At 34.0% G+C, this 19,240-nt stretch overlaps 1 protein-coding gene across 1 annotated transcript; it reads right to left on the bottom strand.

Annotated features, from left to right (window-relative positions):
* Positions 1–13,438: 13,438 nt before the first annotated feature.
* Positions 13,439–19,240, bottom strand: LOC124363373 (myb-like protein Q). Its single transcript, XM_046818623.1, has 2 exons — positions 19,172–19,240; positions 13,439–14,596 (listed from the first exon to the last, which is right to left on the bottom strand). Exons 1-2 carry the CDS (start codon positions 19,238–19,240, stop codon positions 13,439–13,441), a joined length of 1,227 nt encoding a protein of 408 aa, XP_046674579.1.

Genomic DNA, 19,240 nt, shown 5'->3' with positions numbered 1-19,240 from the left:
AGCGCCACCTGATAGTGAGTTACATCAATGGGCGTAAAAACATTCTACGTGAAAAAATACACATGCACACACATTTTCATAATGATCGGTCAAATAGTTTCTGAGTCTATAAAGGACAAACACAAATGTTTGTCGGTTTATGTGTGTATATATATATATATATATATATATATATATATATATATATATATATATACACTATATATATATATATATATATTACGCGGTTGCAGTAGTTGTGCCGCTATGAACTTTGTCTCGTGTGCGATTGACAAACGGATTCCTTCAAACTTCTGTCACACCCCGACACCAGTGACTGTTCCAGTGACGCGAGAGAGGTGTGTAAGCGGTTCATCTATCCGTGGACCTCGCTTCGACGTCCTGGAGGCTCAGAACCAGCTGGAAGTGCTGTCCCTGGAAGCCAGGCACGAAGCTAGACCAGCGTATGTGAGTGAGCATCACTCCTAAAAACCTTTCTTATTGTTATTATTAACCTTACCCATCAATTTGTGTGTTTAGCTCTGCAACTCTTTTCTTGTTACTCTATAATCTACAAACAATTCAACGGGTAACCTATTTAAACATATATGGTCAAGAAACATAACATTAACTATGCTTAAAATCACACTAACCTAACCTCTATCAATGTAACTGAATTAATTTCACAAAACCTGATCTTTATTTGAGTAGTTAGTTTTAGTAAACATTTTATTTTAAAAATACTAATTTAATAATTAGTTTTTGAAGAACATTGAGATAAATAACAATCGAGCTAACTAACCATTTTTGCATTGTTGTATAAAAGATCTAAATTATTGAAATCCTTAAGTAATTATCTATTTAAAATGTATTTTTTTACTATTTTTACAATGCCTTTATTTTACTAAGCTATTATGTAAAACCTTTGCTGTACACCGACCGAAAAACGTGAACGGTAACGATATGGCCACTTCAATTCCAAAAATACATTATTACCTGTATATTATACATAGTATATTATATATTATACACGCATAGCAACCTACCCATATGTAACCTATCCTAACGTCACTTAACCTAACCTAATCTAATTTAAGATATCCTATCTTAGTTTCCATTATGTGCCATTACTCTATCACTTTGTACTCGTATATGCTATCACTTAAAGAAAAATGGTTACTGTTAAACATATTATTTTAACAAAATGTATTACATAACATATAATGTAATGTAATAAAGTTACATTAAATGTTATTACAAACATATAAATTATAAGCGCAGACCTGACTTGCAACTCAGCACTTCGATAGTGACGCTGAACTTCACGCTGGCGTTAATCAGTGGTTAAAATCTCAGGCGGCAGATTTCTATAAAGCTTTAATCGAAAAGTTTGTGTTACGTTATGATAAACGTCTCAATTTTAACGAGGATTACGTTGAAAAATAGCCTTAGAGTGTAGCTTTTAAATGCATATCGTAAAATGTTCCTATTTCAGTTGGTTAATTTTTTATTTCAAAACGTCAGTTACTTTCTGGATAGCCCTCGTGTATGCTATCACTTAAAGTAAAACGGCTACTGTTAAAAGTATTATTGTAACAAAATTTAGTTTACATTAGCGCATTTATAAAGCATTGAAGATCAAACAATAAGCTAAGTACGTTTTTTTACAGTTTTGTACAAAATATAAATGACTGGTGTTCTTAAGTAAATTTTAAGCGTTATAAAATACTAACTAAACAGTTGTGCTGCGATATGCTGCCATACTTATTACACAATTACTCGTATATAGACGCCATAATAATGTAAGAAATTACCGATTATGCTCTAGAACGATTTTACCTTCGGTTTATCTACACGTTATAAATCTTCTGACTGGATCCAATAACTTCACAGTGAACGGCACCGATTCTATCGCCTTTGTGTACAAGCCGTTATTCTGCAAAATATATTCTGAGTGTGATCGCTTTACCTTATCTACTCTATCTCCCGATTTATTTTGGGGCGTTTTGAGTAACCGTATTGAGTAATTTTGAGTATTCAATAGGTTTTGGTTCTCAAGTGATGGTCGAATTACAATTACAAAATCCCTAATCTACACAAAAATGTGTGTTATAATATATATATATATATATATATATATATATATATATATATATATATATTATCATACGTTTAGGAGGTTTCCGAAAGCAAGTAAACGTTCAGCATGACAATAACCATCCTTAAGTAGATTAAAAGGTTTGGTACTTTTTGGTCACCAAAACTCTTCCTGTGGGACGAATGTGGTGTAGAATGAGTGTGGTAGCCCTGTGTAGTCTAGGAATAATAATAAATTAGACATTCTCATGAATCAATGACCTGCAGTAGCCAGGGAAACCAAAAATAATCTGTTTTGATATTAGGCTCCGGAACTACTAAGGTATAAGTGTGAGTGGATTGACTTATTGTTGACACCTGCCAAATCCGTCACCTTCTTGACATTAGTATGGTTAGTTAAGACGCTTGAGTTGTACAGTTATGATAAGCTCGGAACGGTATAAGCTCAAGAAGGTAATTGAGAAAGCTCGGAACAGATAAATAAGCTCGGTACGGTACGTGCATCCTAGCCAGATAAGAACGCCGTTCTTAGCCTCATCGCCTCTAACATCCCGAATAAGTAGATGGCCTCCCTACAAGTAGCTGGATTATTGTATCGTGCCACAAGTGTCAACCAGAAATTGACAAATATATTTTTGTAAAATCAGACCTCCTAAAGTAGGCCAAAACTGTTTAGGTGACAGTATTGGTGATCATTTTTATCGCGGATTGAAGGAATTGATAATTAAGTTATTCAATGTTGTGGAACAAGCTTATGTTTACAAAGAAAATTCTTTAAGTACTTTATTTTCTCGTATTTACTGCGCCCTGGCGTTTACCCGCGGGCTCCCTCCAATTTCCTGTCGAATAATAGGGACGTCATAAGCATATACTGGTACACAAAAAACTCTAGAGTTAAAGTAATGGCAACTGAAAAATATTACAATCTCCTAATCCATAACCGGATAGTTTGACTTGGACAACATTAATTTGGGGCCTCGAATTGAGAGAACAAAACAAATTTTATATATAGCCTGCCAACCAAATACTAATTAGAATTTTTGTGTATTCCGTGTAAATACACGGAATTAAATATTGAATGGCCACAAGACACCGAAACAAATTTTCCATTAGCCACTGCTTAGAATATTTGTAAGGTTTGACAAAGTATAATAAAAAGCAATAAAGATTGATCTTTAATTTAGATCGATTTGTAGTCTAGATTTTTTAATTAGCTGATTTTGAATTTCAAAATTCTTTCATTTTCAATTATTATACTCATAATTTGGTTAAAAATTATTCCTTGTAGGATTAATAAATTTTCGAAATGAATTTGTTTATGCTAAATCATATGTGCAGATAGTGTTCCCTCCGAATTTTTATGAAAAATTTCCATAACTATGACTCGTACTGTACTGAAATTCTCACTCTTAAAAGAGTGATTTTTGGCAATGTAATTTGCGTGACAAATTAAAACACACACAGGTGTAGAACTGTAAAGCCAAAAAGCGTTTGCTTCCACACTTGTATTCCACTTAGTGGTAGAGTGAAAAATCCCAACTCCGTCTGTGTCTTGCTCCTCAAATACATCAAATTCTTCCAAGATGATATGTAGACAAGAATATTGGAACATATACACTAACGCACAAAGGTGAACCTGATGAAAAAAGTCCTAATTTACTAATAATATTTACTATTTGTTTATTTCCCTAAGTATGGCTACTCTGCAAGTCACCCGGCTTGCTGTTATTGTTTGAATCCTTGGTAATCGTTTTACGAATGTAAGTTTTTCGAATATTTCTAAACCTGATACTCTCGCTTCCCAGTCCTCGTACGTCATATAATCCAATTTCCTTGGTTTTTTCTAGGCATTATATCAATATTTATATATCAAACCAGTATCGTATGCCTCATCAGTGAAAAAATTGAGCATTACCCCTTCTACGATTTTATCATAAAAATTTGAGTATATTGTCTGGTGTATTGCTTTGTGTTTCAAAGCTATAACCACGAGTACACTATCCTCGCTTGTGTCGTAAAATTGTAGTAGTGGAGCGAATGGTTCGTTGAACCACATTCGTGTCCGATCCCTCCGTTTTTTCTCTTCAGCTACTGTATCGGATGTGTTTATATGCCGTTTTACAACGCAAAAGGAACTAAATTTCTTGTACTTTATAATATCAATTGTGTTAATTAAGTAAAACCCAGAATAAACTAATTGCTTTGAATCCGCCTGTTCTGCTATCTATAATAAAATTAAATAATAATATTCTCATTATAATACGCATCACACAATACTGATAGTTATTCATGAAATTAATGAGACTCTGTGACTATATCAACTATCAAAAATATTGTCTATCTTAACAGTAAATACATTTTCTTTCACTTACTATCAAACAAATTTATCTACAAACAATTTATCTATCAACAAGTGTATCTACAAATTTTTGACAAAGTCTGTCCACTATCTTTAACGTGATTGTGTATCGAACATTCAAACATCTCCGCAAACTTTCGCATTTAATAAAATTGTTAGTCGTAGGCAGCCAGGCTTCTCACCTGAGAAAGTCCTCAGACTCTCAGACGGAGAGGTGATTGGTGTGAAATATTCCAGATGCGATATTAGCAAAAATGAAAATCAGAATGGTACATAGAGCTGGAAAACATTTTAACTTTGTGTGAAAGATGAGGAATTATATATCACGTATTGCTCGAAAATCGTTAACCAGAAACTCAAAATCTCACAGTAAAAATCTCATTTGAAATGTTGTAAAGAGTTTGGATACATCCTGGTCAGATCTATGAAGAGTATAGATGCAAAGTGACGTGGACATAAAAACTCAGGAAGTAAATTCTGATTTCTAATATTCATAAGAAATTCCGAAATTCTGGACATGTCTGGAGACGGATCAACCAGGTATAGTTAAAACCGCAGATTGAAAATCGCAACGTCAAGAACTTCAGTATCTGGATTGTGGTACGCTATGAAACATTTATAAAATGTTTATAACCACAAATACATTGTTCCCAATCTGTCTGCAAACTCATTGACTTCACAAATGATGTGATACAATGACTATATAATTGCCGTACACAGTAAAAGCAATTTATTAAGTGTAATAATTAGCGCTTGCAAATGACCGAGATTAATAATTCAATCCCCAAGGAGTTTAAGTACTTCAACAGAATCCATCCATGAATAATTTATCTATAATGCTTCTGTTAACCACTGAAAGCCTTCAATATGCAGATGACACTGCTTTTGTATATTCAAACTATAGTAAGAATGAATTAGACAGTAACAAGGGTGTATTGCAAGTCTATTAATTCTATAATAGCCATAATATATACTTCACTTTCAATATTTGAGATCGTTGATGGAAAATAGTTACTGTATAGGACTCACAACGCAACTGTAAATAGGAAACTAAGGGTGAGATAAACCACATTAACTCAATCCTATAATTAATTGTCGTAACTCGACGACAAAGGAGCAACTGATGGAGTAAGCAGAGACAATCGGCTTTCCTTGGCGTCGAACCAATTTAAACTCAATCAACGCCGTTGTCTCTTTAAAGGCTTTGTGCAATGTTTATCAAAGTAAGCTCTAGATGAACTAATAAATAAATGTTTTGCTCCTTGTTTTTGCCTTTGACAAAACTCGGTGGCTGTGAAATTAACCGTCCGTCGAGGATCTCTGGTTTTTGTCCCGTTCGTCATTTCATGTTTTATAAAATGAGGTGTACGTTATAAAGGGACTATCGTTGATGGCACAAAATATATAGTGTTTAACCTTCTGTTTTTCCGTCGAGTCATTATTTTCCTATTTATATTAGCCTGTACAGACAGGCAGGTTGATTAAGTGGTTCAAGTTAAACATAAATATTTAAAAATAAGTAGGTACTAACCAGTTATAGATAAACTGCTCGCAAAGAAACCTGCGCAGAAGCATATATCTGAGCGGCAAGTGGTGGTGAGTGGGACAATACTCTCCTTATGTATATATTTTATCAGTTGTGTGGATCATCTCGCTCGCGCCATTTTGTTTACACTACAACTACTTACCTATTCTATAAGTATATAGTATTTTGTGTGTAGGCATATGCAAGCGTAAAATATTTATTGAACAGACTATTGTAGCCATTGACGTATCCATGGAGCTTGCACTTTGGTGTGAGGTTAGCCGCGCAGTGGCAATGGTCAGGTCAGGGGATAGAGCAAGCGGGCGAGTACCGAGCAGTGGTGGGGATACTGGGAGAGGGTGGCATCACAGCGGCGAAGGGGTATATTACCCCCACTCTGCATGGACTAAAATCGCCCAGTGTCTTATTGTCAAAAGATTAAATCTATCTAACTCCTTTTACTAGGCTGCATGTGTTACTAAGCCACATGTTAAGATTTCATATCATTGTACTCAGTTCGCTTTACAAATCTATTTATTTCACCATCATGGTTATGCTTAAGAGCAATGTAAAAATGCTCGCTAATGCTCAGGCAAATTCTATGGAGTAACATGAACTGTCTTTGAATAGAAATAAAGTTGCAAGTAAAATTTCAAGTTCATAGATTTTTTTTCTCGAAATACCGTCCGGACAGACAGACAGAAATCAAATATTTCAAGTTCCATGCGTGATAGGCTTCGCTGACACTCAGGGAATAACTCATTTTTGTATAACCTATCACGGCTACAAATTCTAATGATCACAATTTTAAAAGGGGGTTTAAGGTGTCCCCTCCTCAAAGGTATACTGATTAAATTTTTAAAATCTGTTAAAATCCAATATGATTTTAAACTTTTAGCATCATTCACACAATACACTTTTGTTAAACACAAACACTTCATATAAAATTCAAACAAAATGAATTATCGTTACTATTCCTGATACAATTTTGTACAATTTTATTTCTTATTATATTATATTGATACTAGCACATATCCGCAGCTTCGTCCGCAATTTATATTCAACATTCCATGTTTTTGTTTGAATTATTTAAACAATTTTAGATCAATGTAGAGAAACTCAAAAGTTGAAGTAGTTTTCTTAATGGAAGCACTTATAATGTAATATGATACGGCCCTATGATGTTTTTAAAGTGGAATTAATTATATATTGGGCACCAGGTGCCCATTTTACAGTGTTCCTAACTAAGAGGGCCAGACCCCCCCCCCACACTTATAAAACCCCCCCCCCAAACTTTTATTAAAAGTTTGAGTAATTCTTATTTCAAGTTTTGCACTTCTAGCTAAAATTAATTTTACTTCCAACCCAAGATTGGAGTTTGCTATTTTGCCCTGAGAAACAATATAAATAGACTTATATATAATTTTTTAATGAGGTTGGATTCAAAACAGTATAGTTTTCTAAATTGTATTGATTAGATATTGTTATTAAAAACTAAAATCGACATCAATAATACTAACACATTTCAATACTTACATTATGACAGTTACCATCCATATTTAAAGATAATACACGATACAGTAAAGTTCTTGCTCCCCAATCTATTTTCGCTATATCCTGTGCTATTTCCTCGGTCCAGTCTAGGAATTAGATCAGTATTTATATACCTAATCAGTATCGTATACCTTATCAGTGAGAAATGGTTGCAATGTCACCTCGAGATTTTCTGTTATAAAAATTGCATTTAGGGTCTCGTGTACTGCTTTGTGACTCAGAATAAATAAATTGTTTTGCCTAAGATGTTGAAATAAGAAGTTCTGTTACTTTTGTTATGTTTTCGCTCTATAAATGTAAATAAATTAAAAATATTGGTTAAACTAATCAAACATACGGTTGTGTTGTCATAATACAATATTGACACATAAAAGTTGAATAAATTTATCTGGCTCTTTGAATTCTCATTAAAATTTAGAGGCCAAGATAGGACTTTTTGCTGCTTCAAAGACCAGTGGGGCGTGGCCCGGAAGGGTTTACGAAATAATAATAGGTTCATCCTAGAAGTCCGAAGAATGTCCATGTAAAATTTCAGTACAATCGGTTGAATAGTTTATACGTGAAAGCAAAACAAACACACACACTTTCACGTATAAATGTGAAATTGTGAGTGTGTGTGTGTGTGTGTGTGTGTGTGTGTGTGTGTGTGTGTGTGTGTGTGTGTGTGTGTGTGTGTGTGTGTTCTTATAATATTATAAAATATTATAAGAATGTAGGGGGATGTTTGGTTTGTTAATTTACACTCTAGCTAAGCATATTATGTTCATTAAATTTATCTTATTTCAATTTTTTTTGTTATTTTACTCACAATTTTTTTTAAGAGAGACGTTACATATTTTTATTAGATTTCTACGGTTTTTTTTTAAGTTGAATTAGATTATGAAACATGAGCATAGAGTTTAAGGCAAGAGGAAGAATGGAATGTACATTATATCTGAAGTACTCGTATCTCGAGTACGTGACGATGAATGAAAATCAGTCTTGTGCAGTGCTGTGTAAAGCCTCTGCTGTGTAAGGTGGGCTACAATACAGAACCTACACGAGCTCAATAACAGTTATCACAGTTGGATTATCACGCTCTAATAAACCCTACAATTACGCTAAGTGTCAGCAATCAAATTTCAACTAATTAACTTGTGGCGTGTCGAAAACACTCTCCAGTCCGCCAATTTTATCAAATTGGTGAATGTAAAATTAGATTCCACTGGTAATATATCAGTTTCACTGCACAATAGTATTTGGTGAACTCTCGTGTCTAAGTGAAAAAATGTAAAATCTTTCAAATTGTAGGAATGACTTTTATTTCAGTCACTAAATTAGTAAGGGGTCACATAATTATCTCTCAATTTTCTCAATTCTAAACACCAATATTTTTAAAATGTTGAAGAAGGAGCTTGTATTGACTAATTAAACTTAAATTACATTTAAAACACACTCAACACTTAAAACTTTTATTTTATGAGGCCTTTCGATAATTAAATAATAAGGGTATCTTCGTCATTTTATTAAAAAGTAAATACAAAGTAATTTTCATTTCATTTGTATTTACTGTTTGTGATGAGTCTGACGAAGATAGCCTTGCTGTCGAAAGGCCTCACAAAAGTAAAAAGATTGTAAGTATATTGGTTTGTGTGTTTTTTAAATGTAATTAAACCAATACTCTTGACTTTTCTTCATTTACTCAAAGACTGTTTTCACAGATATATACACGTACATTTACTCAATTACATGTACTGATAAGTGTTTTACAAACTCATCACTACAACTCATGAAACAAGGATTAACTAGTGATAAAACAAAATTTTAAAATTTAATTGATACTTTTTATTTCTTTTGGGGTATTTAATAAGTATAGTAGTTTTGTTTTAATTTTTGTCGTAATTTTTACTCACATATATTTCATTTTTATTAAGCCCTTTTCAATGTATTAAACAAGTTTTAAAAAAATCTCTGTAATTCAAGCATATCCTTAAAACAGATTTTTACTCCACAAATAATGTTTTTCAAATTAATTTAAAAAGTCTTGAAGTAAATGTAAAAATCAAATTGGTACTAATAAAGAGAATTTTAATTTTAATTTTGTATATTAATAAAATATAACTTACTACATACAAGAATTATCTTAGTCTAAAACTTTTGTTTCCGTTTCACTTAATCCAAGTTTTAAGAAATGTCTAACCTGGTTTGTCTCTGAAAATAAATCAAATGTTTATTGCGAGATCTACGAGTGTATAAATGTGTTAAACACCAAACCACACCATTGGTTTTTATCAAACTCTCGTAAAGTCACGTGTGGACCATCTAATTCATATTGCTTACGTCAGCACTGTAAACCTTCAGGACATCGCTCGATCCTTCCTCGCCAATCTTTATAAACTTAACTAATTTCCATCACACACCCGATGCTGCTATCACCTTACTGCTCTGCTGAATCTCACCCAATCTACAGGCTAGGCCCATAACACTTATCACACTTCTGAAGAAAGGTTAATTAGGTATACCTGTTTATAGCCTTTTGGGACATAAGTCGCAATAATTGTGACTTCAAAGATTTAAATACTTTTATTACACTATTTTAATATAAATATGCTATTTTTCATTACGATGATTTGTTTACTAAGATATATTTTAAATATACACAGTATATGTATAGTTTTTTAAAATGTTCTACTCAATGTGAATTTTGAGATTAGCTCCAGTTCACCTTCCTCCTCTTAGTGCAAAGTCTGAATTCTGACGCTGTCATAGACCTGGAATATGGAGTATGAAGAAATCCGAAGAAAATTGCGTCGAAGAAGCTCCAAAATCTGGTTTCATAAAAAGCTCCATTCATAAATATCCAGTGCTTGAAATTTGCTATTGACCGCTAAGTTTGTCAAAATTGCGCCAATCTTGCTCGTTATCAAATAGGTTATTGAGCTCCCGATCCCAGTGTTATGGGGAAAGCAGTACAGAATTTCACTGCACTTTCCATAATTTTTCCTCACAAGATTTCAAATTTGAATTGAAAGATATAGTTATAAAAATTTAAAAACTGTATACAATCCCTTAAATGCCTTACTAGTTCTATTTCGATTTTAGCAAGGCCTTCAATACAATAATTCATAACATTCTATTTAAAAAGCTTAAAAATTTAGGTTTCTCTGAAAGTGCTCTAGCATGGATAAAATCATATCTGAGGGACAGAAAGCAGTGTGTGTGTGCAATGACAACTCAATATCTGATTTCAGAACTGTGACCTGCGGAGTTCCGCAAGGATCAATTCTTGACCCAATACTTTTTATTTTGTACATAAATGACATTAACACTGTATTGCGACATTGCAAATTTCACTGTTATGCTGACGACTTACAAATCTACTCACACTTTAACATTATCGACATTAAACTAGACTGTGAAGTGGATGAATGAAGACATACACACAACTTTTTCAATGGGCTTTAAAAAATGTACTTAAACTTAACACCGGATAAAACCCAACCCATGATTGTCTGTCATCAATGACTTGCCAACTCCATTTACTTACAAAATACACCGACAATAACTGATGAAAAAACTTTTACCATACGTTGAAAGGGCAAAAAGTCTAGGACTAATTATAAGCAACACACTTGGATGGACCGATGCAGTGGTGTTCACCTGTAACAGGGTGTTCGCTGCTGTGCACACACTGAAACGAATGAAAGGACTTCTACCATTTCACATTAAACTTCTGTTGATCAAATCACTTGTGTTTCCCTACTTTAACTACTGCAACTCTGTAATCAATGACATGACTGTAGCCCTTAGCACTAAACTGCAAAGAGCACAAAATTACTGCATTCGGTTTTTGTTTAATTTACGTCGAAGGGATCATGTTACGCCATATTTTATTCAATCATCAATTCTAAAATTAGCTGATTCAAGGTCTATTCGAATTTTGTCATTGTTGTACTCTATTATTAATACGGATTCACCAAAATATTTATCTGAAAACTTTCAGTTTGTGGCGGGGAGTGGCGCAAGAGAAACTCGGTATGGTGCACTAAGTTTCAGAATTCCAATACACAGAACCAAAACCTATAACCGATCCTTCACCGTTACCGCTTGTATATTATGGAACTCCTTGCCAGATCCTTTCAAACAAATTGAGAGTCGGGAACGGTTTGTGGCGGAGCTGAGACGAAGATACCTGGACCGGATGATCGTGGCGGGCGGCGGGGCTACTCTTTGAATCGTGACTGTGTGAATGGAAGAGTGAATGGAATACCGTAAGTGTAAGTTTTAGTTAATAACCCTTAATTTACATTATTAAGATTAATTTGTTTTATGAGGTTAAATGTAAGAAAGGACCATATGGCCCTAATTTCGCCTTAATAAAGAAGTGTTTCTTTCTTTCTTTCAAATTTATAATATAATTTTTAATGTAAGCGAATAAAAATACCACTAAATTTTTTAAGTGTGGGTTTTCAAAACACACAATAGTCATTAGATCCTCTAAACAAGTGATCATGTAAGAGGGTCACATATTTCAGAGCATTAAAAAAGAGATACGAGAATCGAAGGTTAAGAGATTTGCAGTGAAAATATGGATTCCAAACACCAACTAACTAAATGTATTTTAAAGAAGTATTATTAGTACCAAAACCGTTTTTAACCAAATCCAACTAGATTATAGTCGTATATAAGGAAGCAGCTCAGGGGGTTCAAACCAACCCCTCCCCACAATTTTGAAAAACATAAATTAAAATTGCACCCAGAAGACTGTTTTAAGCTAGAACATGAATTCTTAAAGCTCAAAACAATTCCAGATCCACTATTTTTGGAAGGTATTTTATACTTCCTAAATTAGGCTACCCAGTGAGTCAGCATCCCCCTCTCCTCAAAATAATTGAAATATGTGCCATTGAGTTATATTGCTGTATTTATGCATTTAGAATTAGCGCTAAATTTGATAAAAGGTAATTATGTCTACTGTAATAATAATAGTATTAAAAATAATCTAATCGTGATCAAACAATTCAACCCCAAATTAATGTAGTAGAAAGTAACAAGAGCACTGCTGGTACTTAGTAAATTAACTGCAAGCGTAATAATGCATGAAAGTGTCTAGTTTATTGAGCTTGTTGTGTTACAGCTGTTTTACATATTCAACTACTTAGAGTTGGTGTAAATTAATTGTATCCTAAGTCGTGAGAAGTGAGATTTAATCTCGAAGTTTGGCTTAGAGTTTAAACCGGTGTTAATCTTACCCTGATTGTTATTATGGTTCGGGAGCCAAGTGCTAATTTGCATTGCATAATCACACAACATGGCTTTTCCCCTAAGAAAGATACAGATCGACAGATTTTAAAAATTCTTAAAAATATGGAACGATAAAATTCCTTAGGTCATATTTTTCTTAAATTTACGAATTTAAAATCTACCTTCAGGCACATAAATATCACAATGAGACAACTAGATGCAAATATTGAAATCACCACTTTAAAGTATGTATGGTTAATGGCACTGATGTAACTTATTTCTGGATCTGAAGGTTGGTTTTAAGAGAGACAAATTAAGAAAAGTATGTCCGGAGAAAAGAATTATCATTTTATATTTCCTATTTAAAACAAACGGTCAGACACTTAAATAAATGGTAAATACAGACCTATTATCTATGTGAAAGTGGCTTTCAATATTTTATCTAGTTGTTTTTCAGTGATATAGTTATTTTATTAATTTTTGTTGCTACTATTTACAAAATGATGACAACATTCCATTTTATCGTTCTTTGCAAGGCTTATTTCGTATATGAAGTGCTCAAACTAAATACGCAATTTTTCTTTTGCCTTGCGAAAAACAGTCATACTGGGAACATTGTTTAGAAAATTGTCAGATATGTTTACTTATATTTATTAATAAATAACAGACATGACTAGTTATTGCAGACTGAAGGAGTTAAATTATTGAACGCTGCTATCAGTTTTATGTCTATCAGACTCTCTGTGGCGATACTGAGGCAAAGAGTACCGTTGGTGGTGGTCGACCTGATGAGTTGGATATTGTTGGCGTATATTGTTGTCATATTTGCGATAGGGGTACTTTTGGTAATCTTGCTGGTCTAGTGTGGTACTCTTCAGCTCTTGCTGTGCCTCTTCTTGCATCTGCTGATGTTGTGAGTACTGGTGGTGACTCTGTGGTTCAACCGAGGTGCTCTGGAGTTCTTGATGTGAAGGGTACATCTCCTGGTGCATCTGTTGATAATTTTGCTGTTCGATTGAGTTGAACTGATGTTCTTGATATGAAGGGTATACCTCCTGGTGCATTTGTTCATTTTGTATGTATTGTTGTTGACTCTGCTGGGTTTCTATGTTGCCCTCATGACCTTGATTTTCAGAGAACACCTCCTGTGCCGGATAATGTGGATGATCTTGACCGGCCTGATGATCTGAAAGTAATGTATTCTTATATTGTGCATCATCTTGAATAGGTAACTCGTCGTGTTGCATCTCTTCGTGATACACATCGTTTGGATACACAGGTTCTTGATGTGCGGACTCTTGTTGGACTGGTCTTTCGTGCACCGTGTGCTCACGATGAACCACAGCCACGAATCCACTATTCTTTCCCGAAGTGTAGTGCACTACACGTCTAGCACCGCCTGGCTCTATTAACTCGTAACTTCCGTGGACAGTGTCACCGTCTCGTTCCTCATGATGGCTTTTGAAGTCTCCAGTATGGCTGTCATGGACGGCGTACTCGTATTTGTATTTGGGATGGGGGTCATGATAGTCCAGGGTACGGGTGTGGACGTGGGTGGGCTGTGCCTGGACGTGGTTCTGTACTATTTGGCTCTCTTGAGTCTGCGGCTGGACGTGTGTCTGGCCGAAGGTCCTGAAGAGTGTCAGGCGATGGTCGATTGGCTGATTATTCCCACTGTGTTTGTGTTGACCGGCGTTTCCACCACTGGAATGGTTCTCCTCGCTCTGTTTTGATCTAGGGACAATCGCTACTCTCTGGCCATAGCGAGTCTCTGGGCTCTGGGATGGCTTGGGGACGTTCTGGTACATCGTGTATCCATGGGTGAAGGCAACGATGGCCAGCAGCACAGAAGCCGTCAACTGGAAGCAACATTATGTTTTAGGTGAAGAAAGGCATTATCATAAACGGGAACGGAATGAAAAATACACTTAAAGGAAAAAATATTAAAGCTGGCACTCATAATTACTTTAATATTCACCCTACTTCCAAAATTGGGACCATTTGACGAATTATCACACTCTAAACAATTTTCGCAACAGTGATGGTCATTTTACATCATATATTGAAGTTTAAATTGATGTCTCAGAGATTCGTAGCCTTGTCCACTTCAGAGTTAGCGAAGCCTGAACAAAGGCTTGAGTCCACAAAGGGCTGAACAAATTTCATTTCTATCTGTCTGTCCACGTAATGTCTGGAACACGAAATTATCTATAGATAAGAAAACAGGATTTTTTCCGGACATTTGCCATCGTACAGTGGTACAAAAAATCTTTAACCAATAAGTCAACCATCAGTCGACATTAGGCGGCTTTGGTTGAAATTTTTTTAAATGAACTAAAAAACCAAAAGTACGTATTTATCAGATTAGATATTTGTATCATGTGGAGTCACAGTATGGTTTTAAGAAGTTCGTCTAGCATGAACCAATAATAAAAAAGGCCCACTCCTGTTCACCCCTTTTTTGCCACCATCTTGTTTCTTCCGTGATGATTACCATTTACTATTGACCTCTGGTCAGTCGTAGGTGGTTGGTCGGCAAATGCAGACCTATTATTACATGTATTCTGTAGTTTAGTTTTAATTATTAGTGTTGTGTTTTGTTTTTTGCATGTTTTAGAGTTAGTGAAGTTGACACACATTGTGGTGGCTGTGATTCCTGACTTATGCGTGTCACAACGCTCTGGTATGTTTTTTTTTCTTTTTTACCTAGTTTGTAATTATATATTAGGTTACTTATTTACCTCAAGAAGATATTAGATTGCAGATCTCGAAACGTAGTTTTATTAACTTTTTTGTATCACTAAACGATGGCAAATGTCCGGAAAAATCCTATTTCTTTCACAATCCTTCCATCGTCAAAAACAAACTTCAAATAAAGAATTGACCGATAAACTTGTAACTTTGCGTAAAGCTCATTTCTATGCGAGGAACATCGAATTCCATATGGTACATGTCACTGTATGGAATTTGGCTGAACATTAATAGATATTTTTACATTAATATCAAGATTGCAAGAAAAATGGCAGAATAAATCAATCTGTAAACAGACTTGAATACACTCGTGTGACATTGTGATATTTGGTGGATTGGTTGGTGAGACATTCGTTATATTCCATAGGGTATTTCGATACTCCTTAGGATCAGTGTATTTTCATATACAAGATAGAGTTCTATGAATCTGAATATCCCTCGATGTGATTTGGCTGAGCATTAGCAAAGCCAATCAGGGTAATATCTCAAAACAAAATTTAGTTACAAACTTTAATTTTGTACATTTTGTCAGCTACCACTAGTCTATCTAATGTGTGTATGTTTTCTACTGGATATCTCAAAAACGAATTGAGCTATGAATTTGAATTTTTGCACGTAACCTGAGCAACACGTGTTGTGGTGTACTCCTACCTTATTATCATAAGTATCTGGGATGTAAAACCGAATCTCTACTGTTTATGATTTCATGTTTATCAGAATTGTTATAAGATTGTTTAGTGCTATCAGTGCCCCGCAATCACATCTACTGAAGGAAATTTTTGTGGTTACACCATCGAGTATCTGTCTAGCAGCTCTTCTCATATAACTTTTGATGTCATGGTTATTTCCAGTGCATGTGTACTTTTTGTGAGGCAAAACACACAAGCAGAAACAGATATCATGAAGCGATAAGAGCCTCTCAGAGATTAGTTATAGCGCCGTTTGTTAGATTTGTCTTAATTTTCCAACACTTTTTTCTTAACATTTCAAAATGTAAAGAACGCATTTCACGTATACTTATAATTCATTCTTGGATGAAATGTAATAGTGACAGTGATATGGAACACAACCTGAAGTCAATTTATTGCGGAGGACTAATTTCCTATTCGCCTTACAAGTGCCTCTAAGTGTTTTGATTGTGTACCAGCCTTTTTCAAGTTTCCGTTAGATAACGTTTACTTATATTTGATCGCAAGCTGTATTACATTATAAATCAACAAACCTTTTTTAAAAACTAATAAAACGATTGTTTATAGCTCTTAAAATATCTATTTTAAAACTCACACAATATAATAAAAACAAAACAGCTTCTTTGTTATATGCTCAGCAACACTAAAGAATAAAGTTTAAAGAATAAGTTTTTTAATGACACCTAAACGCCATTCTCGTGAAAAAGCACGAACATTTAAGGAACTATGAACCTGTTAAGAATTGGATTACTATGAACATATAGGATTTCTAACAACTCACAGCTATAAGCAAAATCAAAAATCATAGTTCACGAAACGATTTAAATCGAAGAAATTATAATTGGCATGTTAGTTCATACTAAATTATAAACAACCATATGGACTTACTATTTACTAAACTATTGAATTACTCCTAAGATACTCATCTAGGAAACTTACCAAAACATAAAATTATATTATATTTTTTTTATTATACCTTTAAAAATTAGTGAAGGATGTCAAGGACTTATAAATTATTTCATCAAAATAGCTCAAAACTGATTAACTTCCGCCGTTTTAAAACGGATAAAAGGATGTTATTAATAATTTATTTACACAATGTCTACCAAACCGTAATACAATTCTGAAGTTTTATTAGTCTATCTTATCTGGTTCAAAAGATATAATTTTTTTATAAAAACACATACAGACAGATAGGCGGAAAACTAACGGTTTTAAGACATACCTTCATATGCACTTTATTGCTCATTTTTATGTATTGAACAAAATCCCCAAGTATTGGAACACTTTTACTGAACACCCTGTATATATAAACATTGGAACGAGGGTGTTTAGGGTCTAGGCGTCGATGAAGTTAAATATAAATATTGAGGGCTTTAGAAAGTTTTACCACGAGGACGGTTGCAATAGGCCGATTTTGTAATGAAATCTATCTACAAGAATCACAACTCAAGCTAGTTCTACATTGTTGTCTACTCGACGGGAGAAGGAGAGGCACCACTTCTTCCTCCGATGACATCTTCTCAAATGCAAGTAAACAGTGAAATAGACTTCTCCTCTTGTAATCCATATGAAAACATGATGTCGCACATTGATACGACTGTAGTCATGTCTATATCACATACCTATGTCACACTATACGACAGTGAGTCGGACTAGTCGCTTTGTGTGTCTACGGGTAATAAGAACGCACTGAGAATTCTTACGGGTACTGTCTTCTTACGGGTGCTTTCTTAAATAGAATGGTTTATATTCAGAACATCGGCTTTATCCAAGTTTTGAACTGCTATTAAAAGTAAGCGAAATTAAATAATTCTATCTAATGGAATCTATTAATCGTAACATTATTAATAATAATTGTAATAATATTATTATAAATAAAAGAAAAACTCACTTTTTAAGGACAAACAAAGCATATTTTTTAGATATTACCAGAATATTTTTAAATATAATATTTTGCTACACCAGACGACACTGGACTGAGAATTTTAAACCATTGCAAACAAAATTGAATAACTAAATACAATCTTTGTGTTTTTATTTCTGAGAAATGTATCTAACAATAACCCTTAATGAGCTTTTAAAAGTCTTTACGATCTTATTACTCTTATCGATAAATAGTAATTATTCGTCCTAAATGTTACACGGAAACAAAAACATTCAAAAATCTATTACAGCTTAACAACACCATAACGTTCTATAACAATTCAAAACAGCAAAATACGTATAGCTATGGTAGGAAGGGTTGATTCAATATGAATGTTGATTTTAGCTCCAGTTCACCTTCTTTTTATCGCAGTGTCTGGTATCTGACGCTGTCTCAGACTTGACTCCTAGAATCTGGAGTCATGTTAGTCTGAAGGGATCCAAAGAAATTTGGCGACGAAGAAGCCCTATTTATAGGCGTCTCTGATATTGAAACGATGTAAAGGTTCGTCGCCGACTTTTTTGGATCTCTTCAGACAAACTTGACTCCAGATTCCAGGAGTCAAGTTGAGACAGCGTTAGATACCAGACGTTGCAATAAAAGGAAGGTGAACTGAGGCTAAATTCAACATGCAAACACAATAAAGATTTTATCACAAATCAATTTATGCCTTTAATATTCCAAAAAAACTGCCAATCCACAGTTTAAAACATTTTAAACTGTTTAATTAAAATGCAAATTTCTTTATAGCTTGATATATTAATAATATATTATATAAATATTTACACTACAATGTCATAGTAAAAAAAAATGTATTTATTTAAATAATAATCCAATTTCAATAAGTCTAGGATTCTACGCACTCTTAGATTACAAATAACGATAACATTTTAATGTTATAACAAAGTGATTACAGCAATATTCTAAAATGTGTCGTTATAATTAAATAATACTGTCAACAGTTAGAATTATCATGACTTTTAATACTATGCTACTGACCTGAGTGTACATGATTGTAATCCCAAGGAACATGTAGTTGTGTTGCTCTCCAAGGTATATATACCCACTCGCACTCCTTCAGCTTTCCCCGCGGTCGCTCCTTTACTCATCCATGTCTCTGTGCATCCTTCCATCAT

The sequence above is a fragment of the Homalodisca vitripennis genome, chromosome 5, assembly GCF_021130785.1.
Source record: "Homalodisca vitripennis isolate AUS2020 chromosome 5, UT_GWSS_2.1, whole genome shotgun sequence".
Taxonomy (NCBI): domain Eukaryota; kingdom Metazoa; phylum Arthropoda; class Insecta; order Hemiptera; family Cicadellidae; genus Homalodisca; species Homalodisca vitripennis.
Note: the sequence above shows the minus strand (reverse complement) of the source record. Positions and strands in the feature narration are given on the sequence as shown.